Source organism: Myxocyprinus asiaticus, chromosome 7 (assembly GCF_019703515.2).
Source record: "Myxocyprinus asiaticus isolate MX2 ecotype Aquarium Trade chromosome 7, UBuf_Myxa_2, whole genome shotgun sequence".
NCBI classification, from domain to species: Eukaryota; Metazoa; Chordata; class Actinopteri; order Cypriniformes; family Catostomidae; genus Myxocyprinus; species Myxocyprinus asiaticus.
Window position 1 is genome coordinate 37,166,022 of NC_059350.1, and position 25,555 is coordinate 37,191,576.

The 25,555-nt window shown below is 38.0% G+C and overlaps 1 protein-coding gene across 6 annotated transcripts in view; it reads left to right on the forward strand.

Annotated features, from left to right (window-relative positions):
- Positions 1-25,555, forward strand: part of tbc1d1 (TBC1 (tre-2/USP6, BUB2, cdc16) domain family, member 1) — a 104,394-nt gene that overhangs the window by 73,182 nt on the left and 5,657 nt on the right. For 5 of the 6 annotated variants that reach the window (XM_051701927.1, XM_051701921.1, XM_051701922.1 and 2 more), the window contains 5 exons: positions 5,571-5,759; positions 8,117-8,278; positions 10,114-10,275; positions 22,377-22,621; positions 23,632-23,791. In XM_051701927.1, coding sequence (XP_051557887.1) covers positions 5,571-5,759; positions 8,117-8,278; positions 10,114-10,275; positions 22,377-22,621; positions 23,632-23,791 — 918 coding nt within the window. Of the gene's footprint in view, positions 1-5,570; positions 5,760-8,116; positions 8,279-10,113; positions 10,276-10,970; positions 11,029-22,376; positions 22,622-23,631; positions 23,792-25,555 lie in introns of those variants that run through there. The other variant, XM_051701926.1, reaches the window with a different exon arrangement.

Below are 25,555 nucleotides of genomic sequence, written 5' to 3' on the forward strand. Positions count from 1 at the left end.
TAAAAATCAATTAGTCTATGGAAAAAATGAATGAGATTTTTACTTCTGGAATCTGACTGTTGCGCTCTATTGCAAAAATAATGATTGTTTGAACCCTGTGCCATTTGTCTGTCTAACAGGTAGTCCCGTTTCTAACTCACATAATCGGTTGCGCAAATGTTGAGTCGGGCTGGTCGGGATGCTTAAACAGAGTAATGTTTTGATTAAACTGTGATAGAACAAAGTATTAAGTGCATTGAAAATATTACACTCTTAAGCTTTAAAAGTTTTTAAAATCCCTAACCGTAACTTAAGCAAGCGCCACTAAAATAATCTGCATGATTAAATTTGAAGTCCAGTTTATGTGTAAATGTTAGAAATTATTGTCCGTTTTTGATTGCAGGTGCTAATGGGAGTCGAGACTAAACTACACAAGCTGGTTGAGGTGAAATCTGTTTTTTAAGTTACAGAAGTAAAATTAAAAACACAAAGTGTGTGGGTGAAGGTTGTTAAATTTCAATATTCTCCCTGTGATATGCAGCAATACATCAGGTGATCTCTCTTTATGTTCACACCATAAATAAGTGAAATGTATTGTTTTCTTTTTGTACAATTTCTCTCTCTGTAAACAAAAATAATATTTTGAGGTCTAGGATCCACCCTGTAGTTTGGGTGGTGTTTGGTTTATTTTTAACACCTCTGCCTGTGTTCACTCCAGACGTGTGTATATGTGTGTTTTGTATGTGTTTGTCTTTCTTTGTGTGTTTTGTGGTTTGCTCTTTTGTTAACTGTTAATTTTTGGAAATATGAACATGGTGTACACCTTTTCAGCTACTGGTTTACTGTGACACCATGTTATCTGTACACTTTTTTCATGAATTAAGTAAACAGACATATGTATCTAAACATTTGTTCAGTGGAAGCATATTACCAAGATGTGAATAAATAAACATACATACGTCCATACTTTCTAAATAAACATACATGTGTGCTAATTTGTTAAAATATATAAGATAGATAGTTGTAGGCCTTATTAGTAGTGAAACTAGTGTGATGTTAGTTTACCTAGAGATATTTATAGTTGATGTAGGCAAGTAGGTAATTCATGTAGGACGATGTTGGTAATTGACGTACAGTAGGTAATGTTGATGGCTGATGAAGGGTGATGTTGGTACTAGTTGATGTAATAAGTAATGTTTCTAAATGTTGGTTATTGATGTACACTGATGTAAGGGGGAAGTCACCCACTGGTCCAAGGATGGTATCCAATGGCGTGGCTGAAGGTCTCCTGCGTGTTTTTAATCTTATAATTAATTCTTTTCTTTATTTCATCTGACTCCAATTATGGAAAAACCTTGTTGATGTACAGTATCTATGCTCTGAATTTATTTTACTTATTATTTTTTAATTCTCTCTTCTAGACTGCATTTGTTATTTCAATGTTATTTGGGTCCTGTGCCAGCCGGACACAGGTCCTTTAACTACAAATTCATCGGTTTCAGATATTAGTAAGTTTTAGACTAAGTCCTTATAGGTTCTCAGCTTTATCTGTTTAGTCTTATTTGGCTAAGTTCATATAGATTCTCGACTCACCATTTAGCCCCAGTCAATTAAGTTCTGTTTTACAGATTCTTGGTCCTACCCTTAGTATTCCCATTTAATTCTACTTGGCTAAGTTCTATTATAGATTCTTGGTTTACCGTTTAGCCCCAGTCAATTAAGTTCTATTTTACAGATTCTCGGTCCTACCCTTAGTATTCCCGTTTAATTCTACTTGGCTAAGTTCTATTATAGATTTTCGGTTTACCGTTTAGCCCCAGTCAGTAACGTTCTGTTTTACAGATTCTCAGTCCTACCCTTAGTATTCCCGTTTAATTCTACTTGGCTAAGTTCTATTATAGATTCTCGGTTTACCGTTTAGCCCCAGTCAATTAAGTTTTGTTTTACAGATTCTTGGTCCTACCCTTAGTATTCCCGTTTAATTCTACTTGGCTAAGTTCTTTTATAGATTCTCGGTTTACTGTTTAGCCTTTTACATACTTAACTAATGGGTTACTTCTGAAGTAGCTTAATTAAGCCAACTCTGACCATAGATTTGTAGTTAATAAGAAATGTACTAGAAAACAGTCCTTCAGAATGAAACATAATAACAATTTATTTACCAGGTAATAGTAATACATTCAAACAATCCAATTAAAATAATAAATCAAACTCAAAGCTATCAGTGAACCAAGCATAATAATATAATTAAAGTTGCATTCCATTCAAACATTTACCCAACATAAGTAATACAAATTTCAAATACCTGGTAGAGAAAAAAACTACACACAATGTTTACTGTGTGGATCTTCTGGCTACAGAAAGACTTTGATAAATATAAACTACATGCAGCGGTACAGCATGGGAGATCTGCTTACAGATTCCTTCAAACATTTATCAATAATAAGAAATACCTGGTAGAGAAAAACTACATGCAAACGGTAAAGCATGGGAGATCTGGCTTACAGATTCCCCGAGCTCTTCTGCCATCCTTCCTTAAGTACCAAACGATTCTATTGTTGTTTCAGATGTGTATGTTTGATGTTATTTAGGATTTGGTTTACAATTTAGGGGGTTGTAAGTCGACCTTTGATTGAGTAGGTTGTTTGATGTTTACAAAGAATGCACCTAATCTGCATACAGCATCTGGTCTCTGTGTGAGACTTGGGAGAGGCATGCCCCGGATAGAATAAGGTATTTTACTAAGTTCTTAAATCTTACTTGCGATTTGACTTTGCTGAAAGGGAATGAGACCGTTTTACCAGTTGCACTGTTACCTCTTGAATGATACCAAACATGTATGATCAAAAAACCTTTTACATTACAGCATAGGATAAGTCATAACTTAGTTTTTAGTGTCCTTAAAGTGACCTGAGGTGAGAGAGAGAGAGCAGATGTGAGTGTGATTTGCGTTTTATGGTCCCCAATCATTGGGGTGTGTTTTCTCAGGTGGAGATGCTCCTCTGTGTGAGAGTTTTATGATGTTGGTTCTCGCAGAGTTCTTTGACTTTCCCGGAAGTGATGCAGACAATTTTTGTGACAGTCTTACACTGATGTTGGTAGTTGATGTACTGTAGGGTGATGTAGGTGATGTCATTTATGTCGGTGACGTTGATGTAGAGTGATGTTGGTAGTTGATGAAGGATGATTTTGGTAGTTGATGTTGGGTGATGTTGGTAGTTGATGTAATTTATGATGGTCATGTGCATGCTCTATACTGAAGCGCTCACACTTAATGGTACTGTAATATGACTGCATGGTCAAATGCACTTCTTGGTTGAAATGCTTGTCTTGGTAGGGTATTAATGTAAACACAGTTGGTTTGTCTTAAGTGAATGTAAACAGATAGCACAAAGAATTGGATACGTGTCAAAATATGAGATCTCTGTATTAGGCCTGGCAGTTTAACTGCAACCTATTAGATAGGGGTGAAAAAATGCATTGATGCATCGCAATAGCTTTTAATTCTGTGACCCTGCTTGATTTAAACATGGGCCTTATCTGTCTGCACAGATATTTCATTTTTATTATTGGTGCAATAAATGTTAACATCGTTACAATATGCATATCTATAACGCTTATATCACAGGAACTGCGCTTGGATGATTTGAGACATACCTCACAGGCAGATCCTTAAAGGTCACTTGGAGAGGTGACCAAGTCACAGCAGCTGAACACTGGTGTTCCTCAGGGATCATTGCTTGGACCCCTCCTTTTCTCGATCTACACTACTATCAGTATCGGACCTGTCACTAAGGCACTTGGTTTCTCCTACCACTGCTACGCAGATGATGTGCAGCTCTGTCCATCATTCCAGCCTGACAGCCCCACAGTCTCAGCTCTTATCTCTTCCTGCCTCTTGGAGATCTCGGCCTGGATGAAGGAACGTCACCTGCAGCTCAACTTTGCCAAGACAGAACTTCTCGTGATCCCAGCCGACCCCTCTGTTGACCACAGCCTCACTATTCATCTTAGTTCAACTATGCTAATGCCAATTAGGACAGTCCAGAACCTGAGAGTGGTGGTGGATGATCAGGTTAACTTCACTGCCAACATCTCATCAACCGCCCAGTCTTGCAGGTTTGCACTTTACGACATCAGGAAAATCAGACCTTTCCTGTCTGAATATGCTACACAGCTCTTGATCCAAGCTCTGGTCATTTAAAGATTGGACTACTGTAATGCCCTGTTGGTCGGTCTCCCAGCTAGAACGATTAAGCCACTGCAGATGGTCCTGAACGCTGCAGTGCATCTTCGATCAGCCAAAGGGGGCTCACGTCACCCCACTTTTAATTTCACTCCACTGTCTGCCAGTTGCAAGAATTTGACTCTGGCCTTCAGGACAGCTAATGGAACTGCTCATTCTAACTTCAGTTATCTCCTCCAGGTCTATGTTCCAACTCACTCTCTGCAGTCAATGAACGAGCGTCGCCTGGTGGTCCCGTCGCAAATTTGGAATGAGCTTCAACCTCCACATGATCTGCTGATACCATCTCAGCATTCAAGAAACAGCTGAAAACACATCTGTTCCGCGAGCACTTAACCAATCGACACTAAATGCATGTAGTAAAAAAATTTACTTTTTAACAAAACAAAAACAAATAAACAAACAAAAAAAATCTTTGTCTGTCTTGTTTTGTTCCTCATTTGTAAGTCGCTTTGGATAAAAGCATTTGCTAAATGACTAAATGTAAATGTATTCCACAGTTTACATATCATCTGTTTGTGTGTGTGTTTGCATCAAATCATTATGTGGCTTCAGAAGTTTTTATCCTTTATTCATTTCACATCTATACTGCATGTAACATTAGTATTATTTTTCTGTTTATATATGCAACCACACAAAAGCCAAACCTCCTTGGTCCTAAATGTATCTCTGGCTCTTGTGCTCAAGTCTGGTGTATGTCTGTGCTGTCTAAATTAAGAATGTTTAGTAAAAACTATGTTGTGGATGTGGATGTTGTGGATTATGTCTGTGCTGGATAACTTTAGTAGCTTTAATGTGTCCTTTACAATTGACGATGAATACAAAGTTAGGCCTAAAGAAAAAATGAACAGCTAATTTTAATTACAGACCTGTTTCTCATTTAAATTTCAAAAATATTGAATCAGTATTAATGTGTAATATCATATAATCATGAAGGGAAGACCTATGCCTGTTTAAGTATTTAAAAAAAATAAATAAATAAATATTCTCAATGTCCGAATGTTTACTTACTGAATACTGCTGTTAGAAAGCCTGAATTTTTTTTTAGCACTTAGCATTTTTTGAAAGTTGTTTGAATTGTATCTTTGTTCTATTGTTTTTTATTTGTTCTATTGCCTGTAATTTATTTTTTATTTTTTTTATTATTATGGACTGAAAACTTGAAGCAGTGTTTACTTAATAGATAAACACTTAATTAACACTTCCATTATTGTAATTTAATTTGTTTATATTTATATTAAATACATTTCTAATTGGAGTGTGTAGTTGCCAGTTCTTGTAGTTTATGTTAGTTTTGGCCTCTGTTCCACAGGTTTATTGACCTATATTTTTCTCTTATTCACAGAATCCACCTTGGAGGTTGGCAGCAGAATGGCACTTGGTGGTGGAGTAGGGGGTGGGGACAGCTCTCTGGGGGCGGTGCCAGAGGAGAGGAAAAAGAAGAGTGGGGCGGAGCTAAGAGAGTTATGGCGGAAAGCCATTCTTCAACAGATCCTATTACTGCGGATGGAGAGAGAGAATCAGAAACTACAGGGTGAGACACAAACACACACATGTAGTGAATGTTGTTGCTGTGAACACTGTCACTTGAATATACAATTGACCAAGCAAACAAATTACAAAGAAATTATGAGTTATGAGACTAATGGTGGTTTTACAAAATAAGTGTTTTTCCCAGTTTCACACTACTGTTTTCCAGTTTACCAGTTAGCTCTAGTTTTTATGAAACTTTATTTGCCCAACTCCAGTGAATTTTTGGTCTTACCTAGTATAAAAAGCCTTTTGCACTAAAACTGCTAAAAATCAGTAGATTCAATCATACAAGTTATTATATTTTTTGGTAATGTTACTGTTAATCTACCAACACAAGATCATAGATTTGTTTTTATGAAATTGCAATACCCAAATGACTAGGTATTATTTGGTACATGACAAATAGATTATTCTTGCCCTTAAGATGTATTGAATGGTAGAGGTATTTTAACCATATACAGTGGCAAGAAAAGTATGCGAACCCTTTGGAATTAGCTGGTTTTCTGCATTAATTGTCCATAAAATGTGATCTCATCTTCATCAAAGTCACAAGTTTAGACAAACTCAATGTGCTTAAGCTAACAACACAAACAATTATAATATTTCATGTCTTTATTGAACACATCCCATTAAACATTTACAGTGCTATGGAAAAAGTAAGTGAACCCTTGGATTTAATAACTGGTCGATCCTCCTTTGGCAGCAGTAACCTTAAGCAAGCATTTATGGTAGCTGCGGATTAGACCTGCACAACGTTCAGAAGGAACTTTGAAACATTCTTCCTTACAGAACTGCTTCAGCTTAACCATATTCTTAGGATGTCTGGTGTGAATGGTTTTGTGTTGGTATGCGGTGCCCTTTTTGCGCCATACGTAGTGCTGTGTGTTCTTCCCAAACAAGTCAACCTTAGTTTCATCAGTCCACAAAACATTTTCCCAGTAGTGCTGTGGAGTGCCAAGGTGGTCTTTGGCAAACTTCAGGTGTGCAGAAATGTTGGAAAGCAGCGGCTTCCTTCATGGTGTCCTGCCATGGACACCATGCCTGTTTAATGTTTTCTATATAGTAGATTCATGAACAGAGATGTTAACCAGTTCCAGGGAGAGTAGCAACAGTACTAAATGGTCTCCATTTATTAACAGTTTGTCTAACTGTGGACAGATGAATATCTAAGCTCTTCGAGATAACTTTATAACTCTTTCCAGCTTAATGCAAAGCAACAATTCTTGACCGTAGGTTTTCTGAGATCTATTTTTTGCAAGGCATGGTCCTTGTCAGCAGACGCTTCTTGTGAATAGCAAACTCAAAATGTTTGAGTGTTTTTTTTTTTTTTTAAGTCAAAGTATCTCTAACTCACACCTCCAGTCTCATTTCATTAATTGGATGACAGGTTTGCCAACTCCTGACTCTAATTAGCTTTTGTTGACGTCATTAGCCTCGGGGTTCACATACTTTTTCCAACCTACACTGTGAATGTTTGAATGATGTATTCAGTATGTAAAATAACAATACAATTAAAAAAAAAAAAATGTATTAGTTCAAACAGATTGTGTTTGTTCAGTATTGTAACATAGATGAAGATCAAACCAGATTTGAAGACAAATTTAACATAAATGCTGGTAATTCCAAAGGGTTTACATACTTTTCTTGCCACTGTATTCAGGAAGGGCACACCATACACATATTCATATAACTGAGATGTACACATGAGAAAAGTGACATACATTATTTAGGACAAAAAACAAACAAGCCATTTTTGTCATGTAAATATTCTCTACTTGGCAAGTAAAATGTCAAAGCAAATTTATCCATGTCAAAAGATACATATCATGCATGTAGGTGAATTGCCAATGTATCAACTCATGTACATCATGCCAGTGTATTAAATCATGCAATTTTGGCTAAAGAGTAACCATGAATTATTAAATGAAGCTTTTCCTAAAATTGTAGCTTTTGGGTAAGTGTGCCAGATGCTTTGGGGTAAGCTGTGCCAGTGGCTCATCTAATAGTGATAGTAAACTTTGTATTTGAATGCAGTAAATACTATTACATTGGCCTTTCTTTTGGTTTTCTATCAAGAAGTTTTAGATGTTTCATTTTGCCTCTGTTTTCTTGATGTGTATGTGACAAATAAAAGCTTAATCTTGACTTCTTGCTAGTTGGTGGCAGGTGGTATTAGGTGGAGGAACAATCACATTATTGAAAGCATTTGTTTGGATGAAATTCTTTGTAGTGAAAAATCTATGTTTTTGGTCTGTTTACCTGGAAGAGAGAGACTAAATGGACTAAATGGACACAAAACAACAGTTTTAATTTCATAGTGTCTTTAACCTTTCGATGTGTGTGTGTGATTGTGTGTAGCATCAGAGAGTGATCTGCAGTGCAGGCGACTAAAGCTGGACTATGAAGAGATCACTCCATGTCTGAAAGACGTCACTCTGGTCTGGGAAAGAATGCTAACCACAACTGGGAGGTCAAAGGTTAAATTTGACACAGAGGAGATCCATACAGCAGTAGGACAAGGTAGCTCAAACACACGCAAACGTAGATACACAGGAATGGTGGAGTTGCATGATTGTGCGGGTTTTCTCGCAGCCAATTCACGGAATGTTTTGACACCTGGATTAACTGAACTAAAACTGAACATGCTGAGTGAGGAGTATGGAATATGTTATTTTAGATAGTTTATATATCACTGTGTTGTATTTAGGGTGGTATAGTGTGTGTTTGTGTTTAATATTTAGTAGCCTTTTATTTGCTTTCTCGAGAAAATGTATGATTTATGTTGTTTTTGTCTGTGTAGAGTAGGAGTGTGCATGTTTGATATTCAAAGATTGAGGTGCTTTCTCTATGATAGTCAGTTTTTCATAGTGGTTGTTCTGCACAACATTGTTCTAAATGACAGGTTAGAATACACACACCTGTTCGAGATCAGCGCAGCAGTGATATTTACACGGAACGTTCACGTACGCTTACACACCTGTGAAATTACATGTACTGTACATGCAAAACTGTATGTAAAAAGTCACATTCATGACCAATATCATGATGGATCTGGGATAATTCGTTGCTTTTTCAAAACTCTTTTGTAAATGTGTCTCTTGTGAATCTTTAACTACACATTATCATATAAATATCCAGTCTGTGTAGGTGCTTTAGTGGTTGGAAACACTGATCATATGCGTTCAACAAACACCGGCCTAGTCATTTAGTCATACTAATATGCATAGACACGCACTAAAGGTCTGCATGGGCATTAAGTTGAAGCCTAAACCAGGTCGGTAAACAAGACCGTGTGACCTAATCTAACCTGACCAGCACAGTTAAATTTTAAAACCAAACCCAAATTTGTTCCCAAAGTATACCCAGATCTCACTCAGAGATGGAGTGTGTGTATGTGAAAAAACAATTACATTAAAATGAAAAAAGTATTAATTATAGCAATTTATATTATTGATTAGAAACCTGAACTTGACACAATCGCAAAGTTATGAAAAAACTTTGACCCAAAATTAGCCCAAAACCCAACAGTTTTGTCAAAAAATATTTTGTCAACTAAAATAATAATAATAAAAAATAAAGGTTTGCAAAAATAAAATTAAAAAATTAAACCATAAATGTGCACTACAATACAAACAAAAACTAAATTTAATAGCAATTACCAAAGCAATTACTTTGGTTTTCAGATTTTCAGTCACTGTTGGATGATCCGATTTAAATAATCTTTCAAAACGGATATTTGATTATCAATACCATCAGGTTGACTTGTAAAACAACCAACCAAATGTCACTTGCATATGTGACATTTAGGGCAGGTTTGGAAATGAACGGGGGCTCAAATAATCAATTCCAGGGGGCAAATATAGCCCCTTAATTGAAAAGTACATTTCTGACCCTGGTTTAGGAGCACGTACTGTATATATATGTTGAAGAGACTCTGAACAAAACCACATATAATATTAACCTTGGTGTTGAAAAACTAAAACGATACTGAAACTAAAATCAAATAAATGTCATTACACACCTTTAATGGCATGCTCATGCAGGTGATCTTTGGATTTGGGGTGTGTTTATGTCATTTTTGGATTTTGTATGTGTGTAGGAGGGGAGAGGTCATGGATGCATGTCATCGTTTTTCGTCAGTCGTTGCCAGTGTTGACTTTGTCCTCTTTAAGTGATTTTATAGATATCCATCTCCGTGTCAGATGAGATCACACACACTTTTTACTGAAAAAGCACTGAAACACACTCACACACTATGTTCTGCTCATGGCATGTTAACAGTAAATGCTCCAGCAAAGATCCGTCAATGCGACTGTCTCATTCTCATTTTCTCTCTGTTTCTCTCTCTCTCTCAGGCGTTCCTCGTCAGCATCGAGGAGAGATCTGGAAGTTTCTTTCAGAGCAGTATTTGCTGAGGCAGGAGGTGCCCAGTGCCAAACCTCCTAATAATGACACTCCTTATAAAGAGCTTCTGAAACAGCTCACATCACAACAACATGCCATCCTCATCGACTTGGGTTAGTAATACAAACACAATAGCTCTTGTGAGCTACCTTGCTATCTACTCCCTACAGCCTTCTAAGGCAGCATCTTAACTTAAAGGAATATTAAGGTTCAATACAAGTTAAGCTCAATCGACAGCATTTGTGGCATAATATTGATTACTACAAAAACTAATTTTGACTCATCCTTCGTTTTCTTTAAAAAAAAAAAAAAATTGTATAAAGGGAAGAAAAGAAGCAAAAATCTGGTTTTCAGTGAGGCACTTACAATGAAAGTGAATGGGGCCAATTGCTAAACATTAAAATACTGTTTCAAAAGTATAGCCACAAGACATAAACAATATGCTCAATAGTTGAACTAACCTTTTAACATGATTTTAGTGTGATGAAATCACTTACCTTTTCTGTGTAAAGTTATAGTTAATTTAACAGCTTCACTGCCATGATAATGTAATGTCAACAAACCCTAAAACAACTGTAAATATTACAGTTTAAACAACTTTACAGCTCAAATAATACATGAGTTTTAACAGAAGAATTAATGTGTTTGCTTTAATAAAATGAAAAGCTTCACATTTCTGTCTTTAAACCCTCCAAAAACTGGCCCCATTCACTTCCATTGTAAGTGCATCACTGACTACGTTTACATCAGAATCAGAATGAGCTTAACAGCCAAGTGTGCTCACGTACACAATTTTTTTTGGTGATAGGAGAAACAAGCAAGCAAGTGCACACAACATTACAGTGAGACACAGAATATAAAACAAGGTAAGAGTATAAATAGACATACAAAAAAAACAAAAGGACATATAACATAGAATGGCGTATGTACATGTGCAAGTGGTAAATACAGTATGTGCAAGGTAGGGGTATGTACAGTTATTGAATTAAATATGAGTGAATTTACATATGTACATGACATATTTATACACTATTGCACTATGGGAGTCCTGAAGGCAGTTAATTGTTCATGTGGTAAATGGCCTGAGGCAAAAACTGTTCTTGTGACTGGTTGTCCTGGCGCTGAGTGCTCTCAAGCGCCGGCCAGAGGGCAACAGTTCAAAAAGGGAGTGGGAAGGGTATGTGGGGTCCAGAGTGATTCTACCTGCATGTTTCCTCACACTGGAGGCATACAGGTCTTGAAAGGTGGGCAGGGGGACACTAATAATCCTCTCAGCAGTCTTGACTGTCTGTTGTAGTTTCCTTCTGTCTGATTTGGTGACTGAACCAAACAAGACAGTTATAGATGTACACAGGACAGACTCAATGACGGCTGAGTAGAACTGATTCAGCAGCTCCAGTGGCAGGTTGAAATTCCTCAGCTGGTGAAGGAAGTACAAGCTCTGCCTTCTTCACAATAGAGTCTATATGGGAGTCCCACTTCAGGTCCTGAGTGATGGTATAGCCCAGGATCCTGAATGACTCCACTGCTGCCACAGAGCTGTTCAGGATGGTGGGTGGGTGGGTGGGGTGGGGGGCTTTCTTCTGAAGTCCACTATCATCTCCACTGTTTTGAGCGTATTCCGCTCAAGTTTGTTATGACCACACCGGACAGCCAGCAGTTCAACTCTTCCATCTCTATGCAGAGTCGTCACTGTCGCGGATGAGGCCAATGACCGTGGTGTCATCTGCAAACTTCAGGAGCTTGACAGAGGGGTCCTTTACAGTGCAATCATTCGTTTACATGGAGAAGAGCAGTGGAGAGAGAACGCATCCCTGAGGAGCACCAGTGTAAATGGTGAGGGTCCCGGATGTGATTTTCCCCAGTCTCACTAGCTGCTGCCTATCTGTCAGAAAGCTGTTGATCCACTGACAGATTGTGGTTGGCATGGAGAGCTGGGTCAGCTTGGTTGAGAGAAGATCAGGCTTGATGATATTGAAGGCTGAACTGAAGTCCACAAATAGGATCCTTGCATAAGTCCCAGGTCTGTTGAGGTGTTGCAGGATATAATGCAGTACCATGCTGACATCATCATCCACAGACCTGTTTGCTCAGTAAGCAAACTGAAGGGGGTCTAGCAGGGGTCCAGTGATGTCCTTCAGGTATCAAATGACTTCATGACATGAGAGCGACAGGTCTGTAGTCATTAAGTCCTGTGATTTGGGGTTTTTGGGGACCGGAATGATGGTGGAGCATATGAAGCAGCAGGGAACTTCACACTGCTCCAGTGATCTATTGAAGATCTGTGTGAAGATGGGGGCCAGTTGGTCACCATAGACTTTCTGGCAGGCAGGTGAGACACCATCTGGGCCTGAAGCTTTCCTAGTCTTTTGTTTCCAAAAGTACTGGCACACATCCTCCTCACAGACCATAAGTGCAGGTTGAGTAGCAGGAGGGGGATTCCAGGAGGTACTGGTGTGTGTGTGAAGTGAAGATCAGAGCGGAGGAGGGGTGTGAGACTGGGCTTTTCAAACCTGCAGTAAAACACATTCAGTTCATCAGCCATTTTTTGCTTCTCTACACAGCAAGGGGGAGGTGTCTTATACTTTCTAATGCTTTTCAGGCCTTTCGACACAGATGCAGGATCGTTGGCTGAAAACTGGTTTTTCAGCTTTTCAGAGTAGCTTCTTTTTGCCACTCTGATTTCCTTAGTCAGTGTGTTTATGGCCTGGTTATAAAAGATTTTATCCCCAGTTCTGTAAGCATCCTCTTTGGCATGACAAAACTGTATGAGTTGTCCTGTAAACCATGGTTTATCATTATTAAATGATAAAAAATGTCCTAGTAGGGATGCATATATTCTCACAGAAACTGATATACATATGATGTCACAGTATCTGTGAGCTCATCCAGGTCTGTGGCTGCAGCTTCAAAAACACTCCAATCAGTGCAGTCAAAGCAGTCTTGTAGTTCCAGATCTGCTTCATTAGTCCATCTCTTTACAAGCCTTACTACAGGCTTAGCTGATTTTAGTTTCTGCTTGCAGGTTGGGGGAAGATGAACCAAACAGTGATCAGAGAGTCCTAAAACTGCATGTGGGACAGAGCAATATGCATCCTTTACAGTGGTGTAGCAGTGGTCCAGTATATTTCTGTCTCTGATGGGGCATGTGATGTGTTGTTTGTATTTTGGAAGTTCACAGGTGAGGTTAGCTTTATTAAAATCTCCCAGAATAATGATGAGAGATAAGAATAAACTAGGAAAACTCCCGTGGCGAGTAGAAAGGCTTACAGTTAATGAAGAGTGCTTCTAAATTAGGACAGCACATTTTTTTCAACGCTGTTACATCTGTATACCAACTTTCATTGATGTAAAAACATGTTCCACCGCCTCTTGTTTTCCCCGATGATTCTGCAACGTGATCAGCTCTGAACAGCCGGAAGCCCGGCAGATGTAACGCACTATCCGGGAAACACAGAGCAGCTAGAAAGGAATTAGAAAAGTCCTTATTTGTTTGAGTGAGCAGAAGCAGATCGTCCGTTTTGTGTTGGTGAGGGAGCGGACATTTGCCAGATGAATACTTGGCAGCCGAGTCCTAAAGCCGCGTTGACGAAGCTTCACAAGCACGCTGGCTCGTTTCCCTCGCTTGCGTCTCTTGGAGCACTTGTAGAACAACACTGTGCCTCCAACAAAGATGTCTAATAAAACATCAGAATAATCAAACACCAGCAAAAAATTATCAGGTATGCTCTGCCAAATATTCAGCAGTTCATCCCTGGTGAAACTGATCGGGAAAGAGTGACAAAAAACATGACAAACAAACAAAAGTATCAAAAACGCTAGAGAGCTCCACACCGAAGCAGCCATCCGCAGCGCCATCTTGATCAAACTAATAATCAAAAACCATGGAGACCAGAAAGCGGGTTATTACTAGAAAGCAATGCTCCCGTTTACATGCACTGTATAAGCGGCATACTCTTTACTCCTGTATATATGCGGCTCGGTCAGTAAGCTGCTGTCTCCACAGCAACGTAATTTCCCTGTAATGCTTGTGTAAATAACAAACATGGTATCCGAGGAAGACTTAATTATTTTATTCTCTGTTGCTTCACTTCATTTCCAGATATTCCAGAGTTGTTGCTGCGTTTGTTTAATTAACTTTCCATCGCGATATGCAGTGGAACTGTGCTGCAATTGTGGGGTTTCCCAATGTATGAGCGCTTATACTCAAATGTGAGGGACCGTCGATATTTTACACTGGTGTGTAGAAATGGGTAAAGTTTATAGTGTATGTGCTTTTCCCACTGTAGTCCCAGAAATGTTGAATTGTTTCCCCCTTGTTGACATGTTTTTGGGCTCCATCCTATGATGTTTGTTATCCGGTCTGTTCACACATGCGCACTCGTCAAAAACCTGTTAGAACACTGTTAGAACTGTTCACATGGCCACATTAAGCTGCATTCTCCAGGAGAAACCTAGGTGTGTTAAACCGCATTCTCTTAATCACTTAAATGGCGTAAGGAAAGCTGCGTTCTCGTTTACATGATGTTTCAGAACGCCGCTTTCTGCAAAAACCCTGGAATAAACCGTTTTCTTAAGTGCATGTAAACGTTGTCAGTGTAAACCAGATTTTTCCTTTTTTTTTTTAAAGGAGGGACAAGTAAAAAATTTTGTGTTTGTTAATCAACTTTATGCCACAAATGCGGTCAGTTAAGCTTTACTTGTATTGAACCCCGATTTTTCCTTTAAATCTCATAAGTGATGATTTGGGATACTCATAGACAACAACTCGATGCACCACACAAATAACATAAATTACACGAGAGACTCGACACTAACAATTGATTCCACTAGAGTTTAATGTTAGCATATTGTGAAGCTTGTGGTGCAGTAGCCTAATAAGCATAAAAATGCATAGCACACACACATATTGGGTAAAATAGCCCATTTGTAATTGTATTTTACGAATTGAGTTAATGTATTCTTATCAATACTTTTCAGTATTGAATTAAATATATCTATTATTGACATTTCTCCTGCCTTTGTCTGCCATATTGGATTAATTTATTCAAGTCACAGTGCATTATGGGATTGCCTTCTCTGTAAAAGATACATGAGATACTGGCTTATGGCAGTGATTTTGGCCTGAAGAAGGTATCTAAGAAGGCAGCCTAATTATTCTGCCTACCTTTTGGAACAGCCTTTCGTGTCAGGAGCACACATATGATGCTTTAAAATGCTAGGTTTTAGAACAGAGCTACTGTACCATAGCTAGTTAAACAGATGCCACTGAGAAATGTTTTAAAGGGATAGTTCATAAAAAAATACAACTTCTATCATCATTTACTCACCCTCATGTTGTTCCTCATGACTTTCTTTCTTTAGTGGAACACAAAAGGAGATGTTAGGTGAAATTATAGCCTCAGTTACCATTCACTGTCATTGTATGGAAACAAAAAGATGCAATGAAAGAGAACTGTGACTGAGACTGACATAATCTCCAACATCTCCTTTTGTGTTCCATGGGAGAAAAAAAGTAATACGGGGTTGGAACAGCATGAGAGTGAGTAAATGATAACAGAATTTTCATTTTTGGGTGAACTACCCCTTTAAGCAACATATGAATGTGTCCAGTTCACTACTAGACAGTTATTTGGTGGTCTTGCTTAATATTGCATGCCACAAAACTGCTTCACTGCCCCTTTACCAGCATCTTAAAAACACACACTACTTTAACTTGTACATGTTCACACATGCCCCTTCCCTGGAAACTTCTCAAAAATTGTCATGGGGGTGTTCACCAATGTCTCCATTCTTTCTAAAATCATCATTACCTCAGTTATTATAGAGAACAGACTTCTGAGGCTGAGGCTGAATGATTGGGAGAGATGCTAGTGGAGATGGACAGATATAAGGACAGAGATATTAACAGGGTAGCACAGACAAAGAAAGGGAGGCGTTGCGTGCTCTTAGCTCAGTGACAGGGCAAAGAAAGAGAGATGGATGGCTTTACAACACAGGAAGACACCTAATTGTACAGGAATGTATATTGTCTCCATGATGACGCCCACTTAGACAGTAACATGAACACACTTATTCTATGCAATTCTGTACAGTATATTCCTAAACAGCAAGATGCTTGCATAATCCTTGTACATTTTCATGCTCTAAACATTTACCAGCAAAAAAGTATTCAGAATTTTGACAATATGACGAAAGTAGTACATTAAGAAATACATTTACCATATGTTTTAATGACAGTTTTCCAAATATTAGCAAGATTGTTTGCTTTATTAAAGTGAGCATTTGTCACCGCAGTTGTGGAAGGAAATTTTTGGGACAATAATTTTATTCATCTTTTGTCACACTTATACAAAACCATATCCAAATGCCATGACAGCTGCAATTGACACACTAAATTGCACATACAGTGACTTAAGCCACATTAAAATAAATTTTCCGGGTTCAATACAAGTTAAGCTCAATCGACAGCAATTGTGGCATAATATTGAATACTACAAAAAAAATTATTTTGACATGTCCCTGTTGACAAAAATCTTTGTTAGTGAGGCACTTACAATGGAAGTGAATGAGGCCAATCCGTAAATGTTAAAATACTCACTATTTCAAAAGTATAGCAACAAGTCATAAACAGTATGCTTGTTAACATAATTTTAGTGTGAAAAAATCGCTAACTAACTGTGGTGAGTGGGGGCTCCCGCTTCCTCCTTTCCACATTAAGAACTGATCGCCACACTAAACTTTTCTAACAATTTTACAAATATACCATGATGATGTAATGTCAACAAGCCCTAAAACAGCTGTAAAAATGACTATTTAAACAAATTTACAGCTCAAATAATACATGAGTTTCAACAGAAGAATGAATGTTAGTGCTTTTATAAAATTATAACTGAATAAACCCTCCAAAAATTGGCCCTATTCACTTCTATTGTAAGTGCCTCAATGTAACCTGGATTTTTGCTCTTTTTAAAGAAAGGAGGGACGAGTCAAAATAATTTTTTTTGGTAATAAACATTATGCCAAAAATGCTGTCGATTGAGCTCAAGTTATATTGAAACCAGAATATTCTTTTAAAAAGTGGACACAACCACACCTTTCAAGCAATACATTAAAAAAAGAAGTATGTTAGGTTTGAAATTATAAAACAATAGATACAATTCAAAATGCAGTCTCCATAAAGTATTTAAGCCACACTTACAAATGTATGAATGTCATTGCATTCTACATATAGCAAAAGCACATTTTTCAACCATATTTTGTGTAGTATAAAACCATATATAGGGTGAACTCTGTGAATTTAAGAGGGGAGCTGACTTCATATATCCACTAAAATGATCAGTTGGTTAAAAATAATTGCAGTAATGGCAACAAAATATAAGTTAGTTCTGAGAAAAGGTCTGTTTGCAGATGCCACTTGATTTCATTTTGTACTGTTTATTATTACTTATTGCAATAACATTCACTCATTCATTTTTAAGTGTGGTTTAAGTGTACTTTAAGTGTGCATTGCTGAAATATAATCACACAAATCTGCTTGTCAGTGGCTTGCTGAATAACAAGCACCTGTCTTTGGCTGATGATGCAACACAGTTGTCAGATCTTTGAGCTGAGGTCTGTTCTGCCCTTTGTTCCTTCTGTCACTTATTTCATTCCAAAAGTGGCTGAAGTGCCACACACTCATGAAAGTAACCTTTACTCCTTTAATACGTACCTCGGGTCTTTAGTAACCCGGGACTTCATTCCACGCTCTGTACCTCATCCATTTTTTGGAGTTATGCCCACACCTCTTTAGCATTTTTTAACATTTCTCTTCAGAATAGTGTATTGGGAAAATGGGCAAAATTGCAAAAACAATATTACAAAAAAAAAAAAAAAAAAACATAATTAAAAAGTGTATAGGATCATTAAAGATGATCAATCTTTTTTTTTCTTTTTTTTTTTTGCTTCCATAAATAATATTTTTATGATTATTTCATATCTATATAATGTTAGTTTACTATCACAGGATATATATTTCTTTGTTTATTACAAGGAAAATGAGTACTATATTCACACAAATCACTATTATGTCATGTTGATTTTCTGTGTGACAATGGTGAATTATCAGTATTCAATATGCATGAGCACATAGATATTATACATGCTATTTTTTACTCAAGGTGGCAATGATGTGTCAGTGATTGACTTGATTTACATTTGGTATTGCTATTTGACGAAGCAGCAACATGGAAGTATATCAACTATAGCAAGTGAAACACATGAATAGTATGATTTGGCTGTTGCCATTTGGGTGTAAAACTGAAATGATGTAAGTTGTGCGTCTATTTAGACTCAAAGAGTGCCTGAGAATATACATACACCGATCAGCCAAACATTAAAACCATCTGCCTAATATCGTGTAGGTCCCCCTCGTGCCGCCAAAACTGATCTGACCCGTCAAGACATGAACTCCACAAGACTTCTGAAGGTGTCCTGTGGTATCTGGCACCAAGACGTTAGCAGCAGATCCTTCAAGTCCTGTAAGTAGCGAGGTGGGGTATCCTCCATGGATCGGACTTGTTTGTTCAGCACATCCCATAGATGCTCAGTTGTATTGAGATCTGGGGAATTTGGAAACCAAGTCAACACCTTGAACTCATTATTATGTTCCTCAAACCATTCCTGAAAATTTTTTGCAGTGTGGCAGGGCGCATCATCCTGCTGAAAGAGGCCACTGCCATCAGGGAATACCGTTGCCATGAAGGGGTGTACGTGGTCTGCAACGATCTTTAGGTAGGTGGTACGTGCCAAAGTAACATCCACATGAATGCCAGGACCCAAGGTTTCCCAGCAGAACATTGCCCAGAGCATCACACTGCCTCCGGTGGCCTGCCTTCTTCCCATAGTGCATACTGCTGCCAGCTCTTCCCCAGGTAAATGACGCGCACGCACCCGACCGTTCACATGATCTAAAAGAAAACTTGATTCATCACACCAGGCCACCTTCTTCCATTGCTCCATGGTCCAGTTCTGACAATTATGTGCCCATTGTAGGCGCTTTGTGCAGTGGACAAGGGTCAGCATGGGCACTCTGACCGGTCTGTGTCTATGCAGCCCCATACGCAGCAAGCTGTGATGCACTGTGTGTTCTGACACCTTTCTATCATGGCCAACATTAAGTTTTTCAGCAATTCGTGCTACAGTAGCTCTTCTGTGGGATCGGACCAGACGGGCTAGCCTTTGCTCCCCATGCGCAGCAATGAGCCGGTTCACCGGTTGTCCTTCCTTGGACCACTTTTAGTAGGTACTAACCACTGCATACCGGGAACACCCCACAAGACCAGCCATTTTGGAGATGCTCTGACCCAGTCTTCTATCCATCACAATTTGGCCCTTATCAAAGTTGCTCAGATCCTTACGCTTGCCCATTTTTCCTGCTTCCAACACATGAAATTCACTGACTGTTCACTTGCTGCCTAATATATCCCACCCCTTGACAGGTGCCATTGTAACGAGATAGTCAATGTTATTCACTTCACCTGTCAGTGGTTTTAATGTTGTGGCTGGTTAGTGTATGTGTAGAGTATGTGTTGTGTAGCTCAATATGTGTTTGACAGCATCTCATGAAATTTCAGTGTGGAAGTAAGGATTCCTGTTCTATATTTGCATCATCTCTTTGATATATGAAAAATAAAACATAAAACTATATCAGAATATATTCTATTATTGTCTAATTGTCTTGAAAATGTTTTGAAAATTTGACACTATCCGGGCATTTTGTAGATCCATTTGTGATAGATATACAGTACTGTGCAAAAGTTTTAGGCACTTGTGAAAACTGTTGCATAGTGTGGATGTCTTCAAAAATAATGCTATAAATAGTTTCATATATCAATTAATGTCATACAAGGTGCAGTAAACATAAAACAAGCTAAATCAATATTTGGTGTGACCACCTTTGCCTTGAAAACAGCACCAATTATCATAGGAACACCTGGACACAGTTTTTCTTGGTGGTTGGCAGATAGGATGTTCCAAGCATCTTGGAGAATTCGCCACAGTTCTTCTATCTATTTTGGCTGTCTCAATTTCTTCCATCTCTTCATGTAATCCCAGACTAACTCAATGTTCAGTGGGGGGCTCTGTTGAGGTCATACAATCTATTGCAAGGTTCCCTGTTCTTTTCTGTTCTATTATATTTGCAAAAGGGAGTGTTTGGGAGTCTAAAATGTATATTTCCTATTGACACACTAAAGCTGAAGATATAAATAACCATCTTAAGACAAACGTTTTTGTGAAACATCTTATGTGCGTAACACTTTTGCACAGTACTGTATGTGCTGGGTCTCTGAAGACCCGAGTATGTAATAATATTTGGCGAAACAACCATGCATTTGAATGTTAAACAGTCGTAGCCCAGAGGCAAGAGGAGCAGATGGAGCCAGAGGCAGCAGGGGATGGGGGTCATACAGTTGTGGCCAAACATATTGGCACCCTTGGTAAATATGAGCAAAGAAGGCTGTGAAAAATATGTCTTTATTGTTTATCCTTTTGATTTTTCATTCAGATTATTCACAAAAATCTAACCTTTAATTGAAGTAAACTTATTGAAAGTGGGGGAAAATCTAATAATTAAATATTTTTTTCTCCAAAACATGTTTGCCACAATTATTGGCACCCCTAGAAATTCTTATGAGTAAAATATATCTGAAGTATATTCCCATTCATATTTAAAAATTTTTAGTACACCTGGGTTACTAGGAACATGAAATTGTTCAGCCATGACTTTTTCACTTGGGTATAAATATAAGGTAACACAAAGGCCAAATTCCCTTTGTCATCCATCGCAATGGGTAAGACCAAAGAATATATATATGATGTGTGGCAACATGTTGTTGAGTTTCACAAAATGGGAAGTGGCTATAATAAAATAGCTAAAGCATTAAAAAAAATGCCCATTTCCACCATCTGTGCAATAATATAGAAATTGCAATCAACTGGAGATGTTACGAAGATGTTACTGGAAGAGGACATGTGTCTGTATTGTGTCCACGCATGGTGAGGAGGATGGTTCGAGTGGCAAAGAATTCTCCAAGGATCACAGCTGGAGAATTGCAGAAATGAGTTGGGTCTTGGGGTCAGAAAGTCTCCAAAACTACAATTAGACATCACCTACATGACCACAAGTTGTTTGGGAGGTTTTCAAGAAAAAAGCCTCTGCTCTTATCCAACTACAAACTCAAGCGTCTTCAGTTTGCCAGACACTACTGGAACTTCAAATGGGACCAGACTTTATGGTCAGATAAAATACCAGAGATGGGTTTGGTAGCCATATGGAATGCCCATGGTAAAATATGGTGGTGGATTTTAAACATTGTGGGGCTGTTATTATGAAAGAGGTCCTGGACATCTTATTCGGATACATGGCATCATGGACTATATAAAATACCAACAGATAAAAAAAAAATCAAAACCTGACTGCCTCTGCCAGAAAGCTTAAAATGGGCATGGTTGGATCTTCCAGCAGGACAATGATCCAAAACAAACATCAAAATCAACACAAAAAATGGTTCACTGACTACAAAATAAATGTTCTGCCATGGCCATCTCAGTCCCCTGACCTGAACCCCATTGAAAACCTGTGGGGTGAACTGAAGAGGAGAGTCCACCAGCGTGGACCTCAAAATTTGAAGGATCTGGAGAGATTCTGTGTGGAGGAATGGTCTCAGATCCCTTGCCATGTGTTCTCCAACCTCATTAGGCATTATAGGAGAAGACTCAGAGCTGTTATCTTGGCAAAGGGAGACTGCACAAAGTATTGAATAAAAGGGTGCCAATAATTGTGCCACACACACACAAACACACACACACACACACACACACACACACACACATATATATATATATATATATATATATATATATATATATATATATATATATATATATATATATTTTTTTGTTGTTGTTGATAAAACTTGTGTTGTGTTTGCAATTGTTTGATATCCATTAGAGGTTAGATTTTTGTGAATATTTTGAATGAAAAATGAAAAGGATAAACAATAAAGACATATTTTTCACAGCCTTCTTTGCTCATTTACCAAGGGTGCCAATATTTTTGGCCACAACTCTATCTCTCTCCTAACATCAACAACAACAGCAGCAGCATTTTTTCATTCATACTGCACTGAATAAAAACCATACTGACTGATTATTCCCCTTCATCTCTCAGGACGTACATTTCCGACTCATCCGTATTTCAGCATTCAGTTGGGAGCTGGTCAGCTGTCCCTGTATAATATACTGAAGGCGTATTCTCTGCTGGACCCAGAGGTGGGCTACTGCCAGGGTCTTAGTTTTGTGGCTGGTGTGCTGTTGCTCCATATGAGCGAAGAAGACGCCTTCCACATGCTCAAATTCCTCATGTGCAACATGGGCCTGCGGAAACAGTACAGGCCTGATATGATCATACTGCAGGTAATGTTGATTTGGCAATGTATATATATGTGTATTTTATATATAAAGTGATTTAGTATTTTAGCTTTGAAATTAGCCTCAGCAAGAAAAAGAGGTTGGCCATTTTATTTTAAAAAACATAAAAAAATGTCATTTCCATCACCGTCATTTTCACCACAGAATTGTATTAAACCCAATATAGAATTTGAGATGTGGTCTTTCAGATGACTTTCAGAAAAGATGAAAAAAGGACATAAATCCCCCGTGATGCATATACATACACTGTTTGTAGACCAAAAAAACAAAAAAATACAAATATATATATATATATATATATATATATGATTATATTAAAAATATTTTAACAAGACTTATTAAGTCCACTGTGCTAAAAGTGTCCAGAATTGACACCTGTACAAATAATGTAGTGTATATATACACAGTTTATCATCTGCTGGTCAATTTGCTTTTTATCTATTTGTGTGCGCTAAAAAAGTGGTAAACCAGTGGTTCCCCACTGTCCTGTGGTGGTGTAAAAATAATACAATTTAAATTCCATTTACACAACACCCTGCTCAATAAATATTCTTCAAAAAGGGGGCACACTACTTTTTCCCTCACATTGTATTATCAGTCCTTTTTCTGGTTCTTGTGTGCCATCAAAATTGTCAAGTGGCCTGTTGACCATTTATATAATGTAGTACTGTATATACAGATATACACTGTGTATGTGTAATAAATATGTAATTAAACTATATAAACTATAATTGTTATATTATACACTTGTGATATACAAACACTGTTTGGATTTTGTTAAGGAACATATTCTAGACAACATGAAAATAGTCTGTTAGTTTTAAAACTGGGGTACAAATAGTACCCCTTATAAATATCTGCCACTAAGTGTAAATAGCATCTACCTTCCTTTACACCTTTTTTATTGTAATGACTGATGTAGCGAGTAACTGTCAGTTTTTGCTCTCTCTCTCTCTCTCTCTCTCTCTCTCTCTCTCTCTCTCTCTCTCTCTTAGATTCAGATGTATCAGCTATCTCGTCTGTTGCATGACTATCACAGGGAGCTGTACACTCATCTGGAGCAGTACGAAATCGGTCCCAGTCTCTATGCTGCTCCCTGGTTCCTCACCGCCTTCGCCTCACACTTCCCTCTGGGATTCGTGGCTCGAGTGTTTGGTAAACGCACACAGCCTCAACACACTTTAATCCACACACACTTTCAGAGAGAAATGGAGATTAAAAGTGGTATTATATTCTTTGGTCATTTGGTCATGTCACTTAGGGCACTAAGTGATTCAGGATCTCCACAGGTGTCCCGTGTCCCCATCACAGTAATCCTACTTATTTTTATCCATTTGGCAGATATTTTGTATCCAAGCAGGGACAGTCTCTTTGGAGCAACCTAGTTTACATTTCTTGCTTAAGGGCACAATGCTAGTAAAGTAGTTCATGAATTGACACTTCAGGGGTTTAAACCTACAAACATTTGGTGTTGGTTAACCATCTCAGATTTTTAACCATGAAGCCACACTATCCACAGACCAAAGGCATCTTTTAATGAGCTAAACAGTTATAACAAAAGCATGAGGGGCTGTTGATATTTGAACGTTTGCCAATGCTTACCAATCCGATTCCATGGTACTGAGATAAAGATAGATTAGCCATTCTCTCAATTTCCACAGAAGTGTTTATGAAGATGGCCTACATGTTTGGAATTCTTTTGTTGTCAAAAGAATTATGGAGAAACAAACACACGAGTGTGTTCTCTTTTTGTCATTGCCATGCACAGTCAGGTTCATGCATATATCTGCACGCACATAGACACACCTTGTCTGCAGAGAGATATTAACTAAATGTTGCAAGTTGGCACCTATATTCAGCTTGAGGGGTGGTTTTACAGGTTGGGGAAGGACTTTTGCACCTGGGCTTTTCAACATCTTCGTTGTTTGTCTTTTTAGTGGTGCAAGCTATTACTGTTTGCTTATATTTTCTCAAAACCCCTAAGCCTAACTTTGGCGTACAACTTGTCCCACATTCTTTGTAGAGTAGACATGATACCTTAAATCGTGGCAGATGATAAAACAATAAAAAATGTTTTTTAAAGATGGACCTGAGTCATATCTAGGGACCAAAATATCAGAATATAATAGTATGTTAATGCTTTACACAGTGTTTCTAGCAAGGGTTTAGATGGTATAGTTTTTCTTTTATTATATGTTCTGGCTATTTTACTAAATAAATTTACTTTTTCAATTGACAATCTCTCCTTCACCATGTATTAAATTCAAAGGGCACAATTCTCTGCCTCTCGCTCTCTTTATCTTTATCTGTCTCTCTCTATCTCCTGATGGACTATGCTGAAGTAAATAATGCAAAATAATCACAATCACTGATGCCTGGCGACTGGCGCTAACTTTGTTTTGCTTAATCACAAAACCATGACAGTGTGTATGGTGTGATTATATGGATGAGTATCACTGACCTTGTGTGACACACACACACACACACACATATTTCTTTCCAAAGGTAATCAGCTGGACTGTCTCTTTTTACGCACACTGCTGGTAAACTTACTCACACACTTCATTCCAATCACAGTTTTTCATAATCTTTACAGTCACACATAGACAAGTGAACAAACACCAAGCCAATTACAAGTTTTTCATTTTCTCATCTGCTGGTCAGTTTGCTTTCTATTTACATGTTTGTGCAGTTAGGTGTAAAAGATGCATTCTTGTTCTTTGCATGGCTGGATTCCTTTACACAGATTAAGCCTGACTTCTACTTAAGATATTAAAATTGATATTCCATTTCTCACTTTTTTTTTTTTTTTTTTTTTTGGAACTCTAACCCAGTGGATGTATTACAGTAGCAGGGTCTCTTTTTTTTATTAATTTTAACCAGGATAGTGATTTTATAGTAACTCAAGAGGATGACCAA